The following is a 25,409-nucleotide window of genomic DNA, read 5'->3' as shown; positions in this document are numbered from 1 at the left end:
ACAATGGTACCATCTGCACCATCTGTACCAGCACAATGGTACACATCTGCACCATCTGTACCAGCACAATGGTACACATCTGCACCGTCTGTACCAGCACAATGGTACCATCTGCACCGTCTGTACCAGCACAATGGTACCATCTGCACCAGCACAATGGTACACATCTGCACCATCTGTACCAGCACAATGGTACACATCTGCACCATCTGTACCAGCACAATGGTACCATCTGCACCATCTGTACCAGCACAATGGTACCATCTGCACCATCTGTACCAGCACAATGGTACACATCTGCACCGTCTGTACCAGCACAATGGTACCATCTGCACCAGCACAATGGTACACATCTGCACCATCTGTACCAGCACAATGGTACCATCTGCACCATCTGTACCAGCACAATGGTACCATCTGCACGCATGTATGAATGTGTGTGAATGATTTTCTGATAGCTGTATGTGCTGCTGGGTAGATTAACCCTAGCCTGGCTCCAGCCCTGAATGGCTAGCCATGGCAATTAAAAGATATACAGTAACGTTCTGGCAATGGAGTGAAACTAAATGAAAATTCAGTGTCAGGCTAAGATGAAGCTATAATAATACATCATCATTTATCATCACTGAATAATGCATGTTTTATAGTGTTTAGTCTAAGAGTAACTACAGTGTTAACCTCCTAGAATACTAGTAGTAACCGTGAGTAGATATATGTAACTTAGTTACTCCAGTCCCCACCACTGATCACAAATGAAACATGACTCTTTGAATTTCCCCCCGACTCATTTGCAATTCGTTCAGAGTGAGATGCAGTGCCACCGTGCTGCCACAAGGTGGCCCATCTCCAAACACCACGTAAAAGCACGCGTGGTGTTTCGAGATGGGCCCACTGACATTATGTTTTGCATATTAAAGTACATAATTAGCGTTCCACACTGCTGAGTAGGGAGAAAAAAACATAATGTCGCTGAATTTGCAAAATATTGTCAAATTGGCTTCATGCTGGCGTAACATTCCTGCGCCCATGTGTGTGTGTGTGTGTGTGTGTGTGTGTGTGTGTGTGTGAGCATGTCTCTCTGTGTGGTGTGTGTGTCTCTATGTGTCTCTGTGTGTGCGTCCATGTTCTCCGTGCATGCATGTCTCTCTCTCTGTGTGTGTGTGTGTGTGTGTGTGTGTGTGTGTGTGTGTGTGTGTGTGTGAACATGTCTCTCTGTGTGGTGTGTGTGTCTCTATGTGTGCGTCCATGTTCTCCGTACATGCATGTCTCTGTGTGTGTGTGTGTGTGTGTGTGTGTGTGTGTGTGTGTGTGTGTGTGTGTGTGTGTGTGTGTGTGTGTGTGTGTGTGTACGTGTTATAGATTTGTAGGCAGAGCCGTTATCTCCCTTACTGTCAGAGCTACCGTAATGGGCATTAATAACAATCAGACCAATTTCCTCCCACAGGGGAAATTCAGTTTTCAGCTTCCCACGGCGCAGCGTCAGTTAGATAGGGGTTAGTTAGGTTAGTTAGGGTGTCAGTTAGATAGGGGTTAGTTAGGTTAGTTAGGGTGTCAGTTAGATAGGGGTGAGTTAGGTTAGTTAGGGTGTCAGTTAGATAGGGGTTAGTTAGGTTAGTTAGGGTGTCAGTTAGATAGGGGTTAGTTAGGTTAGTTAGGGTGTCAGTTAGATAGGGGTTAGTTAGGTTAGTTAGGGTGTCAGTTAGATAGGGGTTAGTTAGGTTAGTTAGGGTGTCAGTTAGATAGGGGTTAGTTAGGTTAGTTAGGGTGTCAGTTAGATAGGGGTTAGTTAGGTTAGTTAGGGTGTCAGTTAGATAGGGGTGAGTTAGGTTAGTTAGGGTGTCAGTTAGATAGGGGTTAGTTAGGTTAGTTAGGGTGTCAGTTAGATAGGGGTTAGTTAGGTTAGTTAGGGTGTCAGTTAGATAGGGGTTAGTTAGGTTAGTTAGGGTGTCAGTTAGATAGGGGTTAGTTAGGTTAGTTAGGTTAGTTAGGGTGTCAGTTAGATAGGGGTTAGTTAGGTTAGTTAGGGTGTCAGTTAGATAGGGGTTAGTTAGGTTAGTTAGGGTGTCAGTTAGATAGGGGTTAGTTAGGTTAGTTAGGGTGTCAGTTAGATAGGGGTTAGTTAGGCTTCTTTCCCTGGGTGTCAGTTAGATCAGGGGTTCTCAACCCGTGGGTCGCGACCCCTCGGGGGGTCGCCAAAATATTTTAGGGGGTCCCCAAATTATTTTCACGATTTTTCAAAAATAGCAGACCTACAAGCTCGTAGCGCGCCACTCGGTGGTGCGCTATGAGCTTGTAGATCTGCTATCTTTCAATAGCTAAATTATAACAATGCTTAAAACACCAAAAGGGGTTCCCGCCCAAAATGGTTTAAGGTTATTGTAGCAGTCAATTTATATTGGGGGTCGGGAGGGGGCGGGGCGGGGGTCCCGAGACATTGCCAAAGCATTTCCGGGGGTCCCCGGCCAAAAACGTTGAGAACCCCTGAGTTAGATAGGGGTTAGTTAGGCTTCTTGCCCTGCAGGGACACCTCGACACATTGCCGGGGCCGGTGGAATCTAACCCGGATCCTCCCAGACGCGATCGCTATGCATTCCACTATGGCCATACTGTCCATCTCCAACGGCCATACTGTAAGGTCCGTGTAGGATGCTACAGTCCACAATGGAATCCACCCCCACAGCAATATATGGGAACTGTGTCCACCACAACACGGAAACCCGTGTTAACGCCCCCACATAGTACATTAGCCAATTACATTAGTGCTCAGAATGAGCACCTATAGTGCATGTAGGCATGTAGTTACTGTTCTGTTCAGTGCTTCTCAAGCTCTTCTGGATCAGGGCCCGGATGAAATGACTAGGCATGTCACGGTTACACGTTTAGGTTGAGGATTAATGGTCACACAAATAATTGAGATTTTACGATTTGATTCTGTTCGTGGCATTGAACATTAGAGCATACAAATAAAGAGAGTTTGCCTGCATGGTAATCCAAAAATGCACAGGACAGATATGACAAAAATAACTGAAATACAGTACAAGAAATTACTGACATTCATTATTTTTATACCACTTCACCACTTTTCAACATCTCTTCATATAATTGGTCCTCACTAATGTTCATGATAAAACACCACCATTTTGTCCTACTCAGTCTGTGTCTCATAGGAGGGCTTTGGGCAGTTCGAACACCCGTCCACCAGTGACATCATCATTAGGCAGATTTTTTTTTTAAACAAGATTTGTTTTAAAATATATTTAGATTTTTATTATCGTGAGAACGATGGCTTCAACTTTTGCATTGCAACTTTTCAGGAAAATAAAGCCTGCCGTTTCTATTAGCTTGGATTCACCATCGATGATGTCACTGGTGGACGGGTTTCTGAACTGCCCCCAGCCTTCCTATGAGACACAGACTGAGTAGAAATAAATGGTGGTATTTTATTAGTTAGGACCAATTATAGGAAGAGAAGTTGAAAAGTGGTGAAGTGGTCCTTTAAAGATAGCGGAAAGAGCTGATCTACAATCTTACAAGGCGTTTAGACGATTATGAAATAATTGTGACAGGCCGAGAAATGACGCTGATCGCCGCCTCCACCCATCATTTATTTATTTTTGCCAATTATCTGGGAGCCCACTTGCAACATCCACACAGCCCACCAGTGGACCCTGTGCCCACAGGTTGAGAACCACTGCTTTAGATGTTAAGAGGCAGAGAGTGGATGATACATCTGTTAATATCTCATGCATTATGCAAGCCCTGGTCGGCCCGGCCAGACTATAGCCATTAAAATCTCCTATTTGGTATTTTGGATCTAATTTCTACTACTGTAAGATACTCTGTGTTTACTACTAGATTACACACTCGCAGACGCACACACGTGTCACGCACGCACGCACGGACAGCGCACACACACACAGACACATATATAGATAGACAGGGATAGATAGAGACATATACTGTACAGATATACAGTAGATGGATCATGGGTTCCACAATATGAAAAATATAAAATAAATGTGTGTGGCATCGCTAACCCATTCCGGGGCGGGAACCCCTTTTGGTGTTTTAAGCATTATGTTATACTTTAGCTATTGAAAAATAGCAGATCTACAAGCTCATAGGTTCCCTGGGGGTCCCCGGGAATGTTCTCAGACCCACAGGACCACGGCCAGGGTGCCGGCCCATGTCCGAAACGGTAGAGAAATGAGAGAGTTACCATGGGGGGGTCCCCGGGGAGTCCCCGGGGGGGTCCCCGGAACATTCAGACCCCCAGGAACGCGCCCAGGGGGCCGGGCCGATTCCGGCGAGCCGCCCCACGTCCGAAACGGTTGAGAAATGACAGAGTTACCGTGTGGGGTCCCTCTACTGTACCCTCTACTGTACTGTACTGTACTGTACTGTACTGTACTGTACTGTCACTGTACTGTACTGGCACACCCGAAATCATATACAGTTAATATGTGCGTGTGTGTTAGGTTGCTCACAGGTGGTGAAAAACAACCTATTCTATTTTCGTGCTCATACCCTCCCAGCCAGACAGGCAGACTGCCTGCCTGGCTGGGAGGGTATGCAGGCAGGCAGGCAGGCAGGCACCCACACACATAGCTCCGTAAGGGAGTGGTTGCACCACTCAAAAACTCGTGAGAATTTTGAGAACCACTGACATAGAAACATAGGTTTTGCAGAAAACTGTCATGATTTAGAACAGGGGTTCTCAACGTTTTTGCCGGGGACCCCCAGAAATGCTTTGGCAATGTCTCGGGACCCCCGCCCCGCCCCCTCCCGACCCCCAATATAAATTGACTGCTACAATAAGCTCAATAATAGAGACAATACACCATCAATAAATAGGGGAGGTGTATGCATGTACTATGTGTACTATATGTAAACTCTTCATTTCCACTTTCCAGCCATTCAGTTAATAATTTGGGGACCCCCCAAAATAATTTGGCGACCCCCAGAGGGGTCGCGACCCACGGGCTGAGAACCCCTGATTTAGAAGACATTTGTAGGCCTCAGGTCTAAATGGGCTAATTAACCGTCCAAGTGAGCACTTACACCAGGACAGCCATCGGTCTGAGAAGAGAGTTCAGCACCACGGCCAGCGCCGGCCCCTTGGCTGGCTCGTTGACGTGCCAATTCCACTTCTTAATCAACTTGCCCTGGTGACACGAGCGCTCTGTTAATCCATTCTGGGCGGGAACCCCTTTTGGTGTTTTAAGCATGTTGTTATACTTTTAGCTATTGAAAAATAGCAGATCTACAAGCTCATAGCTTGAAGGTCTGCTATTTTTTTTAAATCGTGAAAATGTGCCTCAAATCTTTGAATATATATTGTTAGAGTCAACGTTTTTAACTCAATTCTTTGCTTCTGGGGGGTCCCTGGAACAACATATTTTCAGATGGGGGTCAGCGGCCAATTAGGCCTACATATCATTTTTGGGGTCCTTGACATGAAATATTGAGCACCACTGATATAGAAACATAGGTATTTTAGAAAACTGTCATGATTGAGAAGACATTTTTAAAATTTCGATGTCAGGCCTAAATGGGTTAAGCAAGTGCTGACAGCTGCGCTGCATTGGTTCTTCTCATCATGGCTGTGTAAAGAAATATGGACCACGTCGGTTTTTACAGACCCCTTTTGAAGCCTCTAGTTCACACGGAAAATGGCTACCGCGACCCAGTGTGCCATCGGCGTGAAGAGGAGCGAGGGGTGGGTCTTCTTCGCTCAGTATAATTCAATCACACCGCAGCCGTCTTTAACATCAATTTCAAAACATAATGGGACCATAAGTTACAAAAAAAACGCATTTCGTGCCGAGTGAAAGAAGACTGGAAACTACCGATTGAAAACATAAAGTCTTCATGAAAAGGTTTATTAAGGCAATGAATCCAAGTGTAAAGTTCGGGTCAAGTTCCCATTGTGACTTCAATAGAATGACATTTATTTTTGCAACAGGAGAAACGGAATCAGCACCAGCTGCAGAAATGCATGTGTTTTCATAGCCCCATATGTGCCCTCTCCCTACACTCATTCTGTAGCTCCGAGATGAGGTCACACCCTGGGCCCCTCCCACCGCGGTTCAAAAACGGCAAACGCTTCTTACCCTTTTCTGCACAATGAATCCAAAAAGTGAAGGGCTAAAAATGTTTTACACTAATTCAAACTTAGCAACGTCCAAGAAAATCCAAGTTTAAACGGTTACACGAGCGTTACAGCGGTTGTTTAGTCAGCCGCTTCCATGTTTATCAAGGAAGTCGTGCGTGTGCGCGTGCATGTCGAGTGAACTGAAGTCAGTTGGAGGGGAGGCGCTAAAGCTTTTCAACTTCCTTGAAAAACATGCTAAACAACCGCTGTGACGCTCGTGTAACCGTTTAAAGTTGGATTTTCTTTGGCGTTGCTAAGTTTGAATTAGTGTAAACCTTTTCTGCCCCTTCACGTTTTGGATTCATTGTGCAGAAAAGGGTAAGAATCGTTCCCTGTGGAAACATGCACCGTTTCTGAACCGCGGTGGGAGGGGCCGAGGGTGTGACCTCATCTCGGAGCTACAGAATGAGCGTAGGGAGAGGGCACATATGGGGCTAGTGTTTTTATTACTTCTTTCATTACTTCAAGAGTGAAACATTGCCGCCTGGTTCTGTTCAGGCTTTGAAGTTTGAACTATGAATACTCATGGTTGTTCCTCAGACTCTGCTGGCTCTCCCAAGGTGGAAGCAACGCAGTCATTCTGTTCTATAAGCACCCCCTCTCTCTCACACACACACACACACACACACACACACACACACACACACACACACACACACACACACACACACACACACACACACACACACACACACACACACACACACACACACACACACACACACACACACACACACTAAACTGTCGGACTTGAACAGTCCTTGCCTCTGTTGTTGGTTCGATCATTCTTCACAAGTTAAACAGAGTGATAATGTTAATGAAAAGAAAGACAGAGGGACCACAGCTTATGTATCCGTCCATCCATCCATCCATGAGTAGAGCCGTCACATTTTAAAATGCTAATCGAGCTAATGCTGTTGGTTCCTCCAAGGATTATTCTTTTTTTGCTTTTGCTTTTTTTTTCCCTTTTATGAAATGACGGCGGGGTTGATTGTTTGCATGCATGGGTTCCTCCGCATTAGGCTCTACTACAGCCTGGAGAAGGAGGGGAGAGACAGGCAGGCCTGGATGTGCTGCTGGGAAGGAGGGGAGAGACAGGCAGGCCTGTATGTGCTGCTGGGAGAAGGAGGGGAGAGACAGGCAGGCCTGTATGTGCTGCTGGGAAGGAGGGGAGAGACAGGCAGGCCTGTATCTGCTGCTGGGAAAGAGGGGAGAGACAGGCAGGCCTGTATCTGCTGCTGGGAGAAGGAGGGGAGAGACAGGCAGGCCTGTATTACAGTCTGGGGAAGGAGGGGAGAGACAGGCAGGCCTGTATTACAGTCTGGGGAAGGAGGGGAGAGACAGGCAGGCCTGTATTACAGTCTGGGGAAGGAGGGGAGAGACAGGCAGGCCTGTATTACAGTCTGGGGAAGGAGGGGAGAGACAGGCAGGCCTGTATTACAGTCTGGGAGAAGGAGAGGAGAGACAGGCAGGCCTGTATTACAGCCTAGGGAAGGAGGGGAGAGACAGGCAGGCCTGTATCTGCTGCTGGGAAGGGGGGAGAGACAGGCAGGCCTGTGTGTGCTGCTGGGAATTTGTTTGAACCCAAAACGTAAGTGGAGGGATGTTAATTAATAATTCCCCCCCCCCCCCCCTCCCCGGCATCCAGCGTCTATTATCAAGGTGCCCTTCATCACGGCACCTAATCCCCCTCAGGGGGAAACCAGCCGAGGTGCTCCAGTTTGCCGACAACAAAGGAATGCTGTGGAACACTGCACCGCACGAACACCGCACCGCACGAACACCGCACCGCACGAACACCGCACCGCACGAACACCGCACCGCACGACGCCCTGGAGAGAGTACAAACCGAACCCAATATTAGGTTCTGTTTGTACACTCTTCAGAGTTTGATTAAAGGTAGGGTAAGTGATTTTCTTTGGTTAACCCATTTTTGGACTGAGCTCAATAAAAAAAAAGGCTTCTAAATCAAAACATTTTTCTGAAAAACCCATGTTTCTATGTCAGTGGTGCTCATCCTTTTGCATGTCAAGGACCCCCAGAATTATCTCTATTGGGCCACGGACCCCCATCTGAAAATATGTAGTTCCAGGGACCCCCCAGAAGCAAATATTTTAGTTAAAAATGTTCGCTCTGAAATATATATTCAAAGATTTGCGCCACATTTTCATGACTTTTCAAAAATAGCAGACCTACAAGCTCATAGCGCGCCACTCGTGGTGCGCTATGAGCTTGTAGATCTGCTATTTTTATTTTTTTTGTCATTTTTTTTTTATTGAGAACAGATTATAAATTGTTGTAGATTAAACATTGTGATATGAATTACATTTTTCTTTTATAGAAAACAAAAAAGAGTAAGAAAACCCTCAACCCTCCCACCCATACTGCTCAGTGACACCGCATACTATAGAATAAAATAGTAATTTGAAAAATGGAAAACATCTGAAAAAAAAGGTCGTACAGTCAACCACATCAGTGGTATCCTGTCTATGAATTGTTTCTAATCAAGTAATGGACAAGGGGCAGCCAAACCTTATCAAATTGTTTCTCCCTGTTTCTCAGGAAATACCTTATTCTCTCAAGATGAAGCGTACTAGTCATTTCATTTAGCCAATGCTTAAATGCAGGAGCCTCCTCCTTTTTCCAGTGCGTCAAAATTAGTTTTTTTTGCTGTAATCAGACCATATGAGAAGAGTCGTTTCTGTGCTCTCGTCAACCTAGGCATGGAGTCTGACAAACCCAGAATAATTAGTACAGGATCGGGGTCAATATGAATACTCAGAGATATCAGAGAGTGTCTCAAATATCTTAATCCAATATCTTTGTATCCGAGGGCAAAGGGCGAAGCTGTGAAGAAGATTTGCATCTATTGCATTACATTTGTCACAGTGCAAAGAAATATCTGGGAATATGTTATGTCATTTTAATTTGGAATAATGGAGTCTATGTATGACTCGAAACTGGATAAGGCAATGTCTGGAGTTGATAGAGCACGCATTAATTTCTTCAAGGCTGTCTTCCCAGAGCTCGTCTGAAATTGAAGTCCCCAGCTCATTTTCCCATGCCAACTTAATAGCTGATGTAGTAGGTAGCTCTGGTCCATAGCCTTCTACTGCTTCTACCATTCTGCCCTGCAGTATAAGGCTATGGGACTTTCAGGTTTAAATCTCAAATGGAAATCAGACCAGCCTCTCCTCTTTAGTGGAAATCTCACGAACGTTTGACCTACTCACCAATACAAAGACGGGTTGTGTCAATAGAAAGCCTACTTTCCTTAGTGGACGCACTCTGAGCCCCCCACCACACATATAAACGGTACTTTTTGGGCAAAAGGGGATTTCGTTTCCACCGGGAAAAAAATACTTTTAGTTACTCCGCTGCGCCCTCTACTGATATTGCCCAGAGAACTGCCTCATAGAGAATATTTTTCCTCCGGTGAAAAAAAATCCCTTTCTGGCCAAAAAGTACAGTTTATACGTGTGGTGGGGGGCTCAGAGTGCGTCCACTAAGGAAAGTAGGCTTTCTAATGACACAACCCGCCTTTGTTTTGGTGAGTAGCAAAAACGTTCTTTTAAAATACGCTAAAGAGGAGAGGCTGGTCTGATTTCGATTTGAGATTTAAAACTGAAAGTCCCATAGCCTTATACTGCAGGGTAGAATCGTAGAAGCAGTAGAAGGCTATGGACCAGAGCTAATGTAGTAGGTAGGTTTGCCACTTGAAATGATTCATAAAGATGTGACACCCTCACGTCTGGTACTATATTATTAAGAAGGAACTTATCTAGGGATGAAGGTGTAGCTCTCTCAAAAGTGGGAGAAAAGTTACAGATGTAGTTCCTAACTTGTAGAAACCTAAAAAAGTTACTCCTCGGGAGTAGATCTGCTATTTTTCAATAGCTAGAGTATAACATAATGCTTAGAACACCAAAAGGGGTTCCCGCCCCAAAATGGCTTAAGTGATTGCAAAATGGCGTAAGTCAATGGCTTAAATGGTAAGTGATTTCCATTGGTTAAAATATGTGTTAAAAAGCTATATATTGTGATAGTACTGATTGCTATAGAGTGTTTGTTCAGAACAGAAAATAAAATGTCAGGACGGGATACCAATTTTATCCAATCAGGATAGAGAACCCAGTAAGGATACAGATTTAACAAGTGAAAATTTAAGTGATGACACAAAGAAATTAGCAGACCCGTCCACCAGTGACATCATCATTAGGCAGATTTATTTTTGTAAACAAGATTTGTTTAAACATATTTAGATCAGAAGTAGAAAGCCCCCAGTATCTATTAGCTTGGAATTTGGATTCCCCATCGATGATGTCACTGGTGGACGGGTTTCTGAACTGCCCACAGCCCTCCTATATGAGACACAGACCGAGTAGGAAAATAATTGTGCTATTTTATCATGAACATCAGTGAGGACCAATAATTATATGAAGATAGGTTGAAAAGTGGCGAAGTGGTCCTTTAAACATAAATATCACTTACCCTATACCTGTAATATTGAGGATTTTGCCCGTGCAGGTGCGTGTGTGAGTGCGAGTGCGTGTATGGATCTAAAGCAGGGCGTTGCTAAAAATGAGATGCACACACAGCAATCCCTTGCCGTTCCAAAACGGTTACTTTTCAGGGGGAAAAAAACTAACAAAAGACTAAAACAAACAGTGGATTCATTGTTAGTTATTTTAGTTACAAGCTCTTGTTAATACTTTTCATTGGTTCAATATTTATAAAACCCACAGACACTTTCACTTTCAACGGCTGTTTTTGCGCGACACCGTTGTACAACGAAGGTGGACATTAACCCATTTTGGGGCGGGAACCATAACATAACATGTTAGCATTATGTTATGCTTTAGCTATTGAAAAATAGCAGATCTACAAGCTCATAGCGCGCCACCGAGTGGCGCGCTACGAGCTTGTAGATCTGCTATTTTTGAAAAATCGAAGAACGACTGACATAGAAACATAGCTTTTTCAGAAAACTGTCAGGATGTAGAAGACATTTTTAGAATCTGATCTCAGGTCAAAATGGGTTAATCTATACTACAAGATACTATAAAAAAATCACACCCGTGTGAACTGAGTGGTGCAACTCCCCCCCTTACCCACCCACCCTCTCTCTCTCTCGCTCTCATTAGCAGGCAACAGTGCAGCACTATTTCTCTCTCTCTGTTTCTGGCACGACAGCGCCCCTACTGGTACTCATGAGTCACACATGAGTCACACACAAACATAGGTTAACACGAGTCACATAGGTGTCACATAGGTGAACACGGACATTGCTGTTCCTTGGAGTGGTTGCACCACTCAAACAAGATGACACATGGAGTTACAAGGTCTCTGCCCGCCCGGCAAGCCACGAAATGCAACACTTTTAAACAGACGGTTCAGCAGAGGTTGCTTGCAGGGGAGGGAGGGGGGGGGGGTGTACGGGAACACACACACACACACACACACACACACACACACACACACACACACACACACACACACACACACACACACACACACACACACACACACACACACACACACACACACACACACACACACACACACACACACACACACACACACACACACACACACACACACACACACAGGGTTCAAATACTGTATCGACACGTCCCTGGTGCAAAAAACACGCATTGCTTTATGGTAATAAAAAAAATCACCTCAGTGCTGTTTAGAATACATCAGCACTGGAACATTGTTTATATTACAGTGCTGTCCTGATTTATGTCTCAGTGGGAGGTAAAAAGAAAGAAAGAGAGGTACAAAAAAAAAGTCTGCCAACAGCCTGGTTACTTTTAAGACATTTTGGGCGGGAACACCTTTTGGTGTTTTAAACATTATGTTTAGCTATTGAAAAATAGCAGATCTACAAGCTCATAGCGCGCCACCGAGTGACGCGCTACGAGCTTGTAGGTCTGCTATTTTAGAAAAATCGTGAAAATGTGGCGCAAAATTGGAATATATATCTTTTTCAAAACGAACGTTTTAACTCAAATCTTTGCTCCTGGGGAGGTCCCTGAAACAACATATTTTAAGATGGGGGTCGGCGACCAAATACAGATCATTTTTGGGGTCCTTGACATGAAAAAGGTTGAGCACCACTGACATAGGAGCGATTCATACTCCTATTTTAGAGCCGAATAAAAGTCGGTTCGGCGCTGTAGAGCCTACAATGTGACGTCATTTGAGGTTCGGGGGGGGGCGGGTACCGTCCTAAAGTCGGCTCTTCGGTGCTACTGAAAATTTCTGACGAGCCGAAATCATTTCGGCACTACAGCGCCGACACAGCGGTAAAATAGGAGTATGAATCGGCCCATAGAAACATGGGTTTTTCTGAAAACTGTCATGAAGACATTTGTAGAATCGAACTTAGGTCTAAATGGGTTAAGACATTTCAATGGTGAATAATGGCAGATGGAACAGGGTGTTTGTATTTTAGTTTGTCTGTTTACCTCGGGGCCTTCTCTCACACCACCAACAAACAAAACAAAACAAACAAGAATATGATTAAGTACTTGTCCAGGTAGCCCAGTCCGTAGAGAGCTCACCTTTTAACCCATTCTGGGCGGGAACCCCTCTTGATGTTTTAAGCATTCTGTTCTGACTTTAGCTATTGAAAAATAGCAGATCTACAAGCTCATAGCGCGCCACCGAGTGGCGCGCTACGAGCTTGTAGGTCTGCTATTTTTGAAAAGTCGTGAAAATGTGGCGCAAATCTTTGAATATATATTTCAGAGCGAACATTTTTAACTAAAATATTGACTTCTGGGGGGGTCCCTGGAACACCATATTTTGAGATGGGGGTCCGTGGCCCAATAGAGATAATTCTGGGGGTCCTTGACATGAAAAAGGTTGAGGACCGCTGACATAGAAACATAGGTTTTTCTGAAAAATGTTGTTTTAATCGACCTCAGTCCAAAATAGGTTAATGGCTAAAGTTCTGGGTTTGATCCTGGACACTGTCAGCTCAGCGTACTGTATGTGAGAATGCCTTATGGCAGGGGTAGAATGCCTTATGGCAGGGGTAGAATGCCTTATGGCAGGGGTAGGAAACCTTTGGCACAACGGAAGGTAATCACTGGCACATAAGTGTGAGAGAGGATTTTAGGTTTATAATAAACTATTTAAAAATAAATGTAGTGAAATAAATGCAGTCCCTCATATGTGTATGTAAATTACATCCTGCACATATAATTCTACATTCATTAAAACTCTGAACGCTGACTGGGTGGGTTATTGCTCTGAGTCTAATGATCATTATAACAATGTGAAGTTCCAGACCCACAGGAACGTGCCCAGGGTGCCGGCCCGGTTCCGGCGAGCCGCACTGTAACACCCCAAATCATCATAGAACAGTTAATGTGTGTGTGTGTGTGTGTGTGTGTGTGTGTGTGTGTGTGTGTGTGTGTGTGTGTGTGTGTGTGTGTGTGTGTGTTAGGCTGCGCAACAGTAACACACATGGTGGTGAAAAACAACCAAACGCAATTTCGTGCTCGGACGGACAGACAGACCCAGCCAGGGACGGACGGACGGACACTGCTATTGGAGTGGTTGCACCACTCAAAAACATGGCACTTCGTTTCCAAAAGGTTGCAGACCCCTACACACCAGTGGTTCCCAAACGTTTTCGTGTCAAGGACCCCAAATCAACATTTATTAGGCCACGGACCCCCCATTTGAAAACATATACCAGTGACCCGATAAGGGAGGATTTTTACGGCTCTAGCAGTGATTCCGAAACATATTAATTTCATGGACCCCCAAATTCACACACATTATGCTACGGACCCCCGATTTAATGGCATTTCTATCTCTGGTACCCCAATTTATATTGTAAAACCACTGTTGATTTAACTCTGAGAGTGTACAAATGGAACCAAATGGGTCCATTTGGTTCCATTTGTACACTCTCTGAGTTACAGACCCATAAGGGTCCATTTGGGAACCCATGCCCTACACTACAAATTCCAAAATCCAAGGGGCAGTTACAAAAAGATTCAAACTGACTCTATTGATTAGACCTACAACCAATCAGAGTCCGCCCCAGTTGCAACTCCTTTGGAATAAAACAGTTTTAAGGCATGTCACACCACTGCAACTCCTTGCAACTGCCATCGGGGTAACTTGCGAGTAGTTGCATGTTGCAAGGAGTTGCGAGTAGTTGCATTGGTGTAGTTTTGGGCATAAATCAGTGACCATTTCTCTCTGAGCAATATATATTTTTTTACACTACTTGTATGATGAAGTAGGGCATCAATTTCCCCCCAAAAAGTTAAAAAATTGAGCTACAAGACAGCGGAAATATAGCGCCCTGCTCGGCTGATACCAACAGTAAGCCACTCTGACCTACTTACTTCATAAACAAAATGGTGTGTTTGTTTTCCGTCTCCCTGGAGTCACCACACACACATGGCAACACACAACGTTGTCAACACAGTGTGTGCTTCTGTTTGTTTGTTTTGTCGGCTCGTATCCAGCTTACACGAGTGAGAAAAAACAATAATAATAACGTTTCATTTTCCACAAAAAACATGACACTGGCACGCACGCACGCACGCACACACGCACACACGCACACACACACACACACACACACACACGAGAGGGAGTGCAACGAACCATGTACAACGAACCATGTACAACCCAGATTCGGCACAAACAAGGGACTAAATCATTTTCGCTCCTATGCCACCAAAATGTGGAACGCCCTACCAACAGTCATTAAGACATGCAAATCCCTTGAGTCCTTCAAAACCGCTCTCAAAGGGCACCTACGGATGGCTGCAATTCGAAACTGGCCCCCGTAAAAATCTGAATCCCCCCCCACCGCCCCCCCCCCCCCCCCCCGCTTTTTTCCCCTCACTGTATATGTTTCTTTTCCCTTTTTACCTCTATGATGAATTCCTGTTCTGTTCTTTGACTATATAGAAGTGTCTATCTGTACGTCTCTAAATGTTTTGATGAATTGAACATGGTGGACCCTCTTATAAACAAGTGTAATGCTTAATTGGGTCGTCCACTCACAGTTAACAGTCTTTGTATTGAGTTTGTGCTTGAAATGTACTGTAATTCTGCAAACTGTTAATAAATATTTCAATCAAACACACACACACACACACACACACACACACACACACACACACACACACACACACACACACACACACACACACACACACACACACACACACACACACACACACACACACACACACACACACACACACACACACACACACACACACACACACACACACACACACACTCACCTGAGGCAGCCGGTGGTGTTCCTCAGCAGCAGGGACGAGTGGAACTTGAGCTTGTGCTCGTCGCGGTGCGGCGCCGTGGACCAGCCCGAGTGCGGGATGACCACCGTGTTGCACAGCGTGGTCAGCGCGTCGCGGATGATGGTCATCTTGACGGCGTCGCACGACGACAGGTTCCACAGAACGCCTGGAGAGACGAGACGGACAGCGGTGGGTTTTTGTTTACATTTATTTAACCCATTTTGGGCGGGAACCCCTTTTGGTGTTTTAAACATTGTTATAATTTAGCTATTGAGAAATAGCAGATCTACAAGCTCATAGCGCGCCACCGAGTGGCGCGCTACGAGCTTGTAGGTCTGCTATTTTTGAAGAATTGTGAAAATATTTTTTTCAGAAAACTGGAGGATTTAGAAGATTTTTGAGTGGTGCAACCACTCCAACGAACAGCAATGTCTGTGACGTTAACCTATGTTTGTTTGTGACTGTTTGTGACTCATGTGTGACTCATGAGTACCAGTAGGGGCGCTGTTGTGCCAGAAACAGAGAGAGAGAAATAGTGCTGCACTGTTGCCTGCTAATGAGAGAGAGAGAGAGAGAGAGGGGGGGGGGAGGGGAGTTGCACCACTCAGTTCACACGGGTGTGATTTTTTTTTAAATTTCGACGTCAGGCCTAAAAGTACTCTGTTACCAGTAAAAGTAAAGGGCAATTCAAAAATGTACTTGAGTAAAAGTGTAAAAGTGCTGGTATCAAAATGTACTTAAAGTAGCAAAAGTCAAAGTACTCAATTATGTCCAGTTTCAAGTTTTCAAATATAAAAAGTTTAAAAACATACAAAGATATAAAGAAATCTACAAGCAGATCTACAAGCTGTATTATTAGTAGTTACTTTACACCACTGCTGGAGAGACAGTGATTGGTTGATGATTGATTGATTGATTATTTTATTAACAAAAAAATAAAAAAGGCTAAATCACAAATTCCATTGTGGTCCTGATTACACCCTGTCTTTTTAATTTACTGTATTATTTTATTATTTTTTGTGAGCAGGCTGGCATTGAGCACAATCATGTTACTTTTGTCAATGGCTTCCAATTCGCACCCGATGTTGTGTTGTATGGGAGTCCAGCTAGCGTACATAGTGTCATCAGACTACTAGGACATGGGTGTTTCCCCTTGGGCTTAACCTTCTTCCAGGAGAAGGTCTTTGGATTGCATTTCCACAGATCATTGGCATTCAGGTTCCTGTGCATGACACCAAATATGCACAGCTCCACGTTGTAGGCAAAGCCGGAATGATTCCATCATCCGTCTGGAAGCTGCGCAGAGGCCGTGTTCAGACAGAATCTGGTCTCTGTGTCAAACACCCTGACGCTGTTGTCCTGGTACCTTTCGCCCTCAAAAATACAAACATCTTTGTCCCGATGACGGCAGAGAGGTGGCGAAAATAGCCCTCATGCCACGCTTTTTCGAGGGGCGCTAGCCCAGCCTGCCATTCCGACTCGCCACATTACTAACCCTGCCCCTAACCGCACGCAGAAACATGACTTTTTAAATTGCGTCATATGGCAGCCCAGTGGACGTTTGTTTAGGGTACTATATGATGACGTTCCTACGAATGGCACTAGGTGTCACATGGACGGACCGCATCAGAAATGTGGACCTCTATGGGGACCTACCACACGTCACGGACAAAGTCAGAGAGAGAAGGATGAGGCTGGCAGGGCACTGCGTCAGGCACCCAGAACTTGAGGCAAATAAATTGACCCTATGGGAGCCAACCCAGGGCAAAGCCAGGAGGGGAAAGAAGCGTACCACCTATGTAGACGTGCTGCGGCGCGACATCTTGGCTGACAACACTGCAGAGCTCAAGAACCTGATGTTGGATAGGAATTTGTGGAGGGCAGCGATCCAGGAATCCTGAGTTGGTGTTGGCTAGACCTCACTCTCGCAGCAACAACAACATATGATGACGTGAGACATCATGTACTCGATATAAATACAATGTGACTGGTTTTGTTTACACAATAACATACAGTACATTAAAGGAGTGAGGCTCCCCTCACTTCACACAAGTGTTTTATTCTGTGCCTTTTAAAAGTATAGTCACAGAATATCCATCTTCACTATGATCGCATCCCTAAGGAGAGCCTTTCGCTGCATAAACACGGTGTCTAAATCCATCCATCTGTTCAGTAGTTTTAGCCCCATTGAAAAGTGAATCGTGGTTATTCGTGCTATAGTGGAAGGATATACATGCAAGAGAGATAGAGGTCCTATTTTTGTCAAATACATTTGTATTAACAGGTTATAAATTATTATAAAATTGGTACAGTAGGCCTATGCATTATTTTTCTTTAGAAACAAGGCCAACTAATTATAATAAGCAGACATGGCAACACTGCTGGTTGACTAATGGAGGAATGAAGGGAAAACAGCGCCCCCTAAAGTCACAGATCACTGAACTAAAGCTTAGAAGTCCATTTTCTCTGCTTGGTCTTTTTTCCACTACTCCTGCAAGAAATTTTTCTATAAGCCATATCTCCAAAACTGGTGGGTCAAACTGAACAACCAATATGTCAATTTGAAGCTATGATTCCCTGCTTTCATATGACATGATAAAACGGAAATTCAAAAAAATCCAATGGCAGTCCTTCGATCAAATCTAGTCACATATACTCTAACAAGTGGAAGGGAAGCGAGTGGTTTCCTTGTTTCCTCGCTTCACGGGGGCTTGAACGGTGGCTCATAGGTCACTGGTGTGAAAAAAAATCACACACATGTGAAGTGAGGGGCGCTCTCATATCGTACATCATCTTACATCAGGACAGAATTTGGGTTACAACACAGCAAAAGCTGGAGTGGCTATCGCCCCTCCAAAATCACACCTGCGTGAAGTGAGGGGCGCTCTTATCATCATACGTCATCTTACTGTACATCATCTCATTCTGACCAATTACAATTTGCGTCCTCACTTTTGTCTTCAATGTTTGTGTTTACATACTTGTCTCAATTGTCTGTGTTTACAGACCCTCAAAGCTGGACATAGGAGGGGCTATGGCGGTGAATCGCCTTTGGTCTTATCAGATTGACTTTCTCACACCGGCAACACCTTTTTCCTATTTTTTTTTAATCTGCTGTTTTTACAATTCTTTTTTTTCTTCATAAAGTAAATGGTAAATGGTGCATTTATATAGCGCCTTTATCCAAGGCGCTTTACATAGATTGTGCATTACATTCACCCATTCACACACACATTCATACACCGATGGCGGCGGAAGCCATGCAAGGTACCAACCAGCACATCGGGAGCAATTTGGGGTTCAGTGTCTTGCCCAAGGACACTTCGACATGTAGACAGGAGGAGCCGGGATTCGAACCGCCGACCCATGGATCATTGGACGACCTGCTCTACCTCTTGAGCCACAGTCGCCAAAGTAGAAGGTTTCCAAACAACCTCAGTGATTCAGGCATTTAAGACCGCACGCAGTTAACACTGTCTCACTCCCCAAAAGGATATTGTGTTATTATTGCATTTCCAAAGGGACAAATTAAAAAAATGCCCCCAGTGATAGACCTGCCACTATTATATTCATATGACCTTCATATTCATTCCTGATTGGTGCCCCCAACTTTGGGGCCAGACCAAATCTGCCGAGGGCCATTCATTTTTTATTTTTGGCAAATGTGGCAAATGTAGCTGGTTTCCAGGCTAGTGATTGTTGCACTTGGGCAGCAAGGTTCTTCCTACTTGTTCATAGACTTGATGGCTATAGCGCACTCGTCTCCCATGGCCGCCAGCACGACCACCAAAAAGTCATCCTGAGCCTCAAACTTTGACAGGATCTCCCTGCCCAGGTCGCCTTCGGGAACCTGCAGGTCTTCCCTGACGTCTCCGTTATCGGCCATCATGGACATGAAATTGTCGCTGATGTTGAGCAGCTGGTAGTCCGTCCGCTTGATGTGAGGGCAGTCCATGTTGTGGGACGCGGGGGAGATATCTTCGTACTTCTTGTTGGTGAAGATGTCAATGCCAACGATGTTGACCTTGGCGTGGCCGTGTTTGCCGGGCTTGGAGGTGGACATCTCCACGATCTTGCAGGGCCGCCCCTTCATCACCACGTGGCCGTTCTTGCGCAGGCCGGAGCATTGCATGGGGTAGGTGGCGGAGCCGCCGGCGTCGCCGGACGCGAAGTCAATATCGGTGTCTGACATGGTGGTGACAACCCTCGTATGGAACTGATCTGAGCACGTAGAACTCTCTGAAATACGAGCTACTGTGCACTCGAACATTTTATATACACACATTGGGACAGTGGCACAAACGTCTCGCAGATGTTGACCAATCCGGAAGAGGCGAGTCCACATATAACATATGATTTACCATAAGGGATGATCCCCTTATATGGTAAATTGATCGCCATAGCAGCCACTGCTGTTGTACCCTACTGGCTCACCTGCCAGTGAGGAGCCCCCATCGGGAGGAAGTGGCACCACCATCCTTCTCCTCCTCCCATCCAACACTCCCTGCTGACAGGTGCCGCCCCAACCCGTTGGACTATGTGCAGTGACAATTATCACCTTCCCCCCCACCCTGCTTCCTTCCCCCGAACATGGGCCAATTGTGTTCGTGTAGACGCTCAACAAAGCCAGATGCACCACAAACAAATCAAACCCCTGGAATCCACCATGTTGGGCAGTCACTTTACCCGAGCTCCCCACAACATTGGACTCTATGCACACACACCATTTTGGAAAGAACTTGGGCCCCTTCCCTACTTCCTTCACAGGTGTTAGCGCTGATACTAATGAAGGCTCTGTTCCAACAGAGTAAACGTCTTTAAATGAATATACGTCTATGAGGAAAATGAACGGGGATTTCTTTTCTGGGTCTCTCGAGGTGGCGGGACTGCGACGCTCTATAGCCCGGCCCTTTTGTATCCAAAATGGATCCACCATGTGGAATATACTGTAGCAGTGGAACCGGAACGTACCAGTGACCAGTTCGCGGACTTCGTTGTCCGTGGTCTTCCTCAGGAGGCGCAGCAGGGCCGGCACTCCGCCGCAGTTCCGCAGTGCCACCTTATTGTCGTCGGTGGCCTTGCCGTAGACCAGGTTCCTGAGGGCGCCGCACGCGCTCTTCTGCACCTCGGTCACCTTGTGGTCCAGCAGGTCCACCAGGTGCTGGATGCCACCCAGGTGACACACCTGCAAGGGAACACATTGATTGATTAATTGATTGATTGATTGAAATATTTATTAACAGTTTGCAGAATTACAGTACATTTCAAGCACAAACTCAATACAAAGACTGTTAACTGTGAGTGGACGACCCAATTAAGCATTACACTTGTTTACAAGAGGGTCCACCTTGTTCAATTCATCAAAACACACCGTTCAACCCCCCGAGTGGATTAGCGTTAGCACGAGCGTTCACAGGAAGTAGATTTAGCATTAACCCATTTTGGGCAGGAACCCCTTTTTGGTGTTTTAAACATTATGTTATAATTTAGCTATTGAAAAATAGCAGATCTACAAGCTCATAGCGCGCCACCGAGTGGCGCGCTACGAGCTTGTAGGTCTGCTATTTTTGAAAAATCGTAAAAATGTGCCGCAGATCTTTGAATATATATTCTTTCAAAGTGAAAGTACACAGTGCTGCCTTGATCCCGCCTCTAGCTGCCGCTGATTGGCCAGGCCGTTTGGTGGCCGGAGCATCAAGTCTGCCTGAGAGTTCCCAGATGGGAGCAGGAGGGGGGGGGACCCAGTGTACTCTCTGCTGCCCCATCTGGCGGAGTCAGGTTAAAAGTATAACATAAATGCTTTAAACACCAAAAGGGGTTCCCACCCCAAAATGGGTTAATTATGAGCCAAAAGTCCAAACGCAGGGGGCAAGGGAAATGATCCAAAACCAATATTTGAATAAATGTAAACATCTTATATTTTTGTATACAGTTTACCGATTCATCCGATTGCCTCGCCATCTGAAGATCTTATGAGCGGACTAATACAGATTTGCAGGCTAATAAATAAGCAAAGCACCATCAATAAATGAGAATCATGAAGCCGTTTGTAATAGTTAAATTTCAAATAAAACAAAACAGCCCTTGTTTCCCCACCCTTGTTCCATCATACAAATTTTGCCATTCATATATTTATTGATGTGATTTATATCTTAACCCATTTTGGGCGGGAACCCCTTTTGGTGTTAGCATTATGTTATGCTTTAGCTATTGAAAAATAGCAGATCTACAAGCTCATAGCGCGCCACCGAGTGGCGCGCTATGAGCTTGTAGGTCTGCTATTTTTTGAAAAATCAACAACTGACATAGAAACATAGCTTTTTCAGAAAACTGTCAGGATATAGAAGACATTTTTAGAATCTGATCTCAGGTCAGAATGTTTATTTAATTTAATGTTTGTGTGCACACAATCTTTTCATATGGCTGCACATGGATAATGCTTGTGATGCTGCCTGTGCGTGCATTCCTCTGTCCTCCACTTCTAAAAATAGACACCAGACAGCCGGAAAACCGGCCCTTTTTATTGGCACTGCCCACCACAGAGCTGAGCCCCCCGGGGGGGAGAGACCCGGGGAAATATAAAAGGAAACGCTCGCAATCGGATGGTTCGGCTTGCGTTCAGATGCACAATTCTGTCCCCTTTTGGTGTTTTAAGCATTGTTATACTTTTAGCTATTGAAAAATAGCAGATCTACAAGCTCGTAGCGCGGCACCGAGTGCCGCGCTACATATTTTGCGGGAGAGACGGATGAAGCGCCAGTATATCGATCCGTTCAACACCACGGAGAGCGCCCTGGATTAGGAGAGACGAGTCATTCTTTCGGCTAAGTCAATGGTAAGCTAACATGGGGACAGAGTGTAGCATACGGTAGCCGAAAGGCGAACTGACAAATAAAAAAAAGGAAACAATTCAGAATATTCTTATCTCGCCCCGTATCATTGAGGATGCGCTAAGACGTCCTCACACGTCGGATGTACGCGTTGATTGGGACCCCTAGGACGTGTGGCGACGTCCTATGTACGGAAACGGTTAATGGGTCAAGAACCAGCGGATGAGAGCCACCTCACCTCCACCTTCACCCTGTTGTCTCCGTAGCAGAGGTGCTGGAGGTACGCAGCGGCGTTGGCCTGGACGGATGGGAAGTGATGCTGGAGCATGTGGATCACCTCTGGAAGCTCCGGGTCACGCCACGCAAACTCCCTGGGAGAGAGGGCAGAGAGAGAGGGGAGAGAGAGAGAGACAGAGAGACAGACAGACAGACAGACAGACAGACAGACAGACAGACAGACAGACAGACAGACAGACAGACAGACAGACAGACAGACAGACAGACAGACAGACAGACAGACAGACAGACAGACAGACAGACAGACAGACAGACAGACAAGTTGGTCAAGAATCGAGAGGAATCGAGAGGAGTTTGTGTGTTGCTCGTCTCGCGTGGCCAAATGTAGGTGTGGAGAAAGTCATTTGAAGCAGTAGAGAGAATAGGCCTATCTCACAGCCCCCTTTCCACGCCCACTTCCGGTAGATAGTGGTGTCATTTAACATTAGGCATTTACACCTTTTTTCTCTGGATAATCTAAGTACATTTCCTAATGTTAAAATGTCAAAGACCGATAATAATATGAAGAAAACACAATGGTATAACAACTCAAATAAGTAGAATAAACCTTATCTTTACAAAACGGTAGTTTGTGGCTTGTGAAAATACCTCTTTTAACATGGTAGCCTATGGACCGCAAAAAAAATAACACCACTAGCTCCAAAAGGGGGCGTGGAAAGGGGGGTGGGGAAATGCTGTGAGATAGGCCTATGAGTGAGCGGTTCACTCGCTGGGGGGCGTGGCTAAACTGTGATTGAGTGATCAGGACGGGAGTCCAGCCTGTGCTTTTCTGACCGGGGGTGCTAACAACAATGACATTGAACAATTTATATCTATCAGAAAAAAATTGGAAGAGAAATGTATTAAAACATTTCCTGAGGTACAGTATGTGTTCTGCAAAATATGAACAGTGCAATGCATGGGATATTATACCGGCGTTAGGGTTAAAAAAAGAAAAAAAAACATACAATCTCTGTAGTCTTTGAGAACTGGACTTGAGTTAAAACTGACCACTTTTTCCGTCTACTACAAAACCTCTTCGGCAAAAGTTGCCAATCTACAAGCGCACTGTGAGCTTGTAGATCCAGAATATGGAGGATGGGGTTTAACCAATTTTAGGCGGGAACCCTTTTTGGTGCATTCTGTTCTACTTTAGCTATTGAAAAATATCAGATCTACAAGCTCATAGCACGCCACCGAGTGGCGCGCTACGAGCTTGTAGGTCTTATATTTTTGAAAAGTCGCAAAAGTGTGGCACAAATCATTGAATATATATTTCAGAGCGAACATTTTTAACTAAAATATTGGCTTCTGGGGGGTCCCTGGAACTACATATTTTGAGATGGGGGTCCGTGGCCCAATAGAGATAATTCTGGGGGTCCTTGACATGAAAAAGGTTGAGCACCACTGACATAGAAACATGGGTTTTTCTCAAAAATGTTAGGATTTAGAAGACTTTTTTTTAATCGACCTCAGTCCAAAAGTGGGGACTGTGTTTGTGTGTGTGTGCGTGTGTGCGACTGTGCGTGCGTTCCTCCGTACCTGGGGTCTTTGTGCATGCTGTCTATGGAGGGTGAGCGTGTGGCCATCCTGTCCACCAGTCCAGAGTGTCTGGGGTAGAGGGGGGTCCGCCGACAGCCCCTGCTGGGAAAACCCTGTAGGACTCGGTGAACAGCGCGGCGGAGCTCAGCCCGTAGCTGCTGCTTCTTTGGTACGGCAATGTGCCACAATGGCTGGTAGCCCGCGGAAGGGTTTCTAAACCTGAGCACAGGAACAGTCCCAACAACAGAGTCACATCGCCAACATGAAAGAAAGATGTTTAAACGTCACACAATGTATCTTTTTCAATTAACCACTTGAACCCGAGCAGCATTCATATTCTGGGCGGAACATTCATCACACATTTACACTCTACAAGTTTGTGGATCGGCTTATTTTTAGATAGATATTTAAGTGTTCATGGTTAAGGAAAAGCTATTTTTGATATAATCTTTCTGCAGGTATATTGGTCATAATTGTGTTTTTTTGACAACTTCTCTAAACACTGTTTTATTCACAGGGAGTGTCAGCGGCGACAATCGCGCCAAAATAAACCATGCTCTGAAATGTATTTATTTATGTGGTTCAAAGTGTTAAAAGCAAGCAACAGCCACCATATGTTGTTTTTACTTAGCAAAAGGCCCTGCATTCGCTTTGGAGCAGTACCATAGGCGGCGGGTGTGTAAGGCTAGGGAAGGCTTAGCCTTCCCAAAAATGTTGCTGGGTATTTTTTAAATATATATAATATATGTGCCCAGCATTATATAGAAGGCTATAGTGTATAGTAGTCATAGCACTTCATAGTATATATGTACAGCATAGTATAGCATATATGTGTAGTTTATATGTATAGTGTCATTATATAGATATGTTCTAGTTATAGTTTATATGTATAGTGTCATTATATAGATATGTTCTAGTCACGTTCTTGCTTACGCATGTTTCGCGATAAATGCTTTTTTACATATGTGATGTATTCCCATGCTTTTTGTTCTTGCTTATTGTAAATCGCTCTGGATTAAGAGCGTCTGCTAAATGCCTAAATTGTAAATTGTAAATTGTAAATTGTGTGTGTGCGTGTGTTGTCGCTGCCCCCTGGTGATCGCTGATCGGGTCATATGATTGGCTACTTGGTAGCCTTTCTATAAACCTCTTCCTTCCAGTCGCTTTGTAGCAAACAGACTAGTAGCGCGCGCTGGTTTGTTTTGGAAAACAGCAAAACGCAAAATGGATATAGCCTACGCCCTACGGTCTTTTTCAAGGCAAAGATAAAGTAATTCAGAACTAAGAAGAAGCTGTGAG

At 45.0% G+C, this 25,409-nt stretch overlaps 2 protein-coding genes across 2 annotated transcripts in view; both read right to left on the bottom strand.

The window, feature by feature from the left end:
• The window catches only part of LOC306917464 (plakophilin-4-like), a 70,764-nt gene that overhangs the window by 14,281 nt on the left and 31,074 nt on the right, over positions 1-25,409 (bottom strand). Inside the window, 5 exon segments of the mRNA XM_079495690.1 lie at positions 15,445-15,628; positions 20,434-20,647; positions 22,531-22,663; positions 24,111-24,217; positions 24,220-24,329. Coding sequence (XP_079351816.1) covers positions 15,445-15,628; positions 20,434-20,647; positions 22,531-22,663; positions 24,111-24,217; positions 24,220-24,329 — 748 coding nt within the window.
• Positions 19,187-19,654, bottom strand: LOC306917266 (eukaryotic translation initiation factor 5A-1-like; the record flags this gene model as incomplete). Its single annotated transcript, XM_079495409.1, has 1 exon — positions 19,187-19,654. One exon carries the CDS (start codon positions 19,652-19,654, stop codon positions 19,187-19,189), a length of 468 nt encoding a protein of 155 aa, XP_079351535.1.

The sequence above is a fragment of the Electrona antarctica genome (genome assembly GCF_951216825.1).
Source record: "Electrona antarctica genome assembly, chromosome: 24".
NCBI classification, from domain to species: Eukaryota; Metazoa; Chordata; class Actinopteri; order Myctophiformes; family Myctophidae; genus Electrona; species Electrona antarctica.
The sequence above is the reverse complement of the archived record's forward strand: the minus strand, read 5'-3'. Positions and strand labels throughout refer to the sequence as shown.